Consider the following 2744-nt stretch of genomic DNA (forward strand, 5'->3'; position numbering starts at 1 on the left):
CTATCTCACTTCCTCCCCGTTCTTTTCCTGTATGTGACCAGGCCGAAGAACTCTGGACTCCATTTGTAATTTTCCCACAAACTAGTCTTGAAACTCAGTCTTGAAACACAGGTTTCCTGCCATATGCTAAAGTTATATAAAGCAGGAAGTGACATTGTTGGTGGTTCTTCTCTCCCCACTCGAGAAGACTCCTAGAATGTGAATCACTATAAAATATTTACTGTACTATTTGTTATAAAGCATGTAACTCCCTCACTGTGCTTCTCTCCCTTTACAGGCACCTTGAGCATTTCTGACTCATATTGACACCTCAACCACCTCATGGCAGCTTTCAACTTCACCCCCTCTGACCCTTCAACGTTCATCCTAATGGGCATCCCCGGCCTGGAGGCCGCTCACATCTGGATTTCCATCCCTTTCTCTATGTTCTACATTATCACCCTGTTGGGAAATTTCACGCTTCTGTGTGTTGTAGGTAAGGAGCAGACCCTGCACAAGCCGATGTACCTGCTGCTCTGCATGCTGGCGCTCACAGACATCGCCACACCTACCTTCGTCGTGCTAAAGGCACTGGGCATATTTTGGTTCAATTTGAAAGGCATTAGTATGGCTGGCTGCCTCACCCAGATGTTCTTCCTTCACATGGTTTCTGTTATACACTCAGCCACCCTCGTGACAATGGCCTTTGATCGCTACGTTGCCATATGTATCCCTCTGAGATACACCACCATCCTCACCAACACACGAATAGCTAAGCTTGGTCTTATAGGTTTGATAAGAGCCGTTCTCTTCATTCTGCCCCTACCCGTGCTTATGAGTCAGCAGCCATTCTGTGCCAACCGCATTATCCCCCATACTCAATGTGAGTACATAGCTGTGTTCAAGATGACGTATGGGGACATTACTGTAACCAGGATATACGGCTTGGTGCTAATGTTTGTAATCAAAGGGTTTGACCTGAAGCTCATTGCCCTGTCCTACGGTCTGATCATCACTGCCATCCTCAGAATTGGCTCTAAGAATGCTCACCAGAAAGCCCTCAACACTTGCACAACCCACATCTGTGTGATGCTGACATATTACACCTCTAGCATCTTCTCCAATCTCACATACCGGTTTGGTCAAGGCATCGCTCCCCATGTTCACATCATCTTGGCTGACCTCTATCTCCTCATCCCTCCCATGCTCAACCCGATCATTTATGGGATCAGAACCAAAGAGCTTCGTGACAAAGTAGGCAAATACATCTGCTGCAGAAGGTGATCGCCTGAGGCCACTGACTTGAAACTTGTGTTACAAGAGGGGGAAAGCATATCTCCTCATTAATCAAGGGTGCCCTGTCCCAGTTTGGTTGAGCTCTGCATTGTGGAAGTTCAGAGTTTGAGAAATTCCTCTCATACAATATCTTATCCCTCTATCACTAAGCACGGCTCTTTCCATTGCTGAGTTACCTCTCTCTGAGCATCACTTGGCCTCTTTCATTGTCATCCATCAGCCTCCATCCCCACACACCCTGTTACTCAGCCTTTCTGTGACTCTAAGACTAAGTCTACACCAGCACGGTAAGTGAACCTACTTTACCCAACTCCAGCTACATGAATAAGGAAGCTGGGGTCGATGTACCTTAGGTCAAGTAACTGCAGGGTCTACACTGTGGGAGGGGGCTGGGGAGTTGACAGGAGAAAAACTCCCATTGACTTATCTTACTCTTCTCTTTACTAGACTTGCTAAATTGACTGCCGGTGGATCGATCTCCCAGGATCGATCTCAGCTGAGTTTAGACCTGCCCTGAGACTACCATAAGATATTATAGCATTTTGAGGCAAAGTAGTTTTCCATTAGTCTCTGTGCGGCCATGGTTCTTTTCAGTTTTACAGAGAGAAGCCACACTTTCAGATAATGAAAGAGAAAAAGAAAGAATCAGCAATGTTGAAGTTCTTTGTCATATGTACAGAGATTTGGTAAGGAAAATATACTTGATTTTTCTACGTTGAATCCATCACAAAACCTGGAGGATAAACCTAATGTTTCTACTGGAAAGTCATTATACAGGAAAACTGTTGTAGGAGTTGAGGATATTCTACTAAAGCTTACTGGTGAGAGTTGTGAAACCATGTGTTTTTGAGAACTGGACTGCGGTATTTAGCTACTACAGCACCTTTGAGTAAATATAACTTACTGCTTTGTGCAGCTGATTTTGGAGTGGAACAGACTATAAACTTCCCTTGCGTCCCAGAGAGGGCTCTTTGTGATGTCCCTGTGCCCACAGAGCGGGGTGTCTTGTTTTCATGAACCTTTCCCATTTTTGTTCATTGTTCTTGTGAGGGTTAGATCACAGAACCCCCCTTGGAAGCTACCAATTCATGTGCCAAGAATGCTTCTGCCCCTGATTTCCTGACCTGGCAGCTCAGGACTCCAGCACCCTGTCTTGTTGAGCCAGACACACCCGCCTGCTCCAACACAGACTCCAATTTACAGTCTGAATTACTTGCCCCACAGCTGCAGGCTTAACCTGAAAGCAGCTAACAGAAGTGTTCTTGTCCATAACACTCAGATGCCCAACTCCCAATGGGGTCTAAAGCCAAATAAATCCGTTTTACCCTGTATAAATCTTATAAAGGGTAAACTCAAATTGTTAGCCCTCTATAATACTGATAGAGAGATATGCACAGCTGTCCCCTCCCCTCCCCCAATATTAATACTTACTCTGGGTTAATTAATAAGTAAAAAGTGATTTTATTAAA

The 2744-nt window shown here is 45.0% G+C and overlaps 1 protein-coding gene across 1 annotated transcript; it reads left to right on the forward strand.

The window, feature by feature from the left end:
• The first annotated feature begins 321 nt into the window (after nt 1-321).
• LOC127054924 (olfactory receptor 52E2-like) lies at nt 322-1263 on the forward strand. Its single transcript, XM_050961376.1, has one exon. It carries the CDS (start codon nt 322-324, stop codon nt 1261-1263), a length of 942 nt encoding a protein of 313 aa, XP_050817333.1.
• Nucleotides 1264-2744: the final 1481 nt, after the last annotated feature.

Source organism: Gopherus flavomarginatus, chromosome 1 (assembly GCF_025201925.1).
Source record: "Gopherus flavomarginatus isolate rGopFla2 chromosome 1, rGopFla2.mat.asm, whole genome shotgun sequence".
Classification (NCBI taxonomy): Eukaryota; Metazoa; Chordata; order Testudines; family Testudinidae; genus Gopherus; species Gopherus flavomarginatus.

Excerpts from the sequence above, each read along its gene's own strand:
- LOC127054924 (XM_050961376.1), top strand. The coding sequence starts at position 322 with ATGGCAGCTTTCAACTTCACCCCCTCTGACCCTTCAACGTTCATCCTA.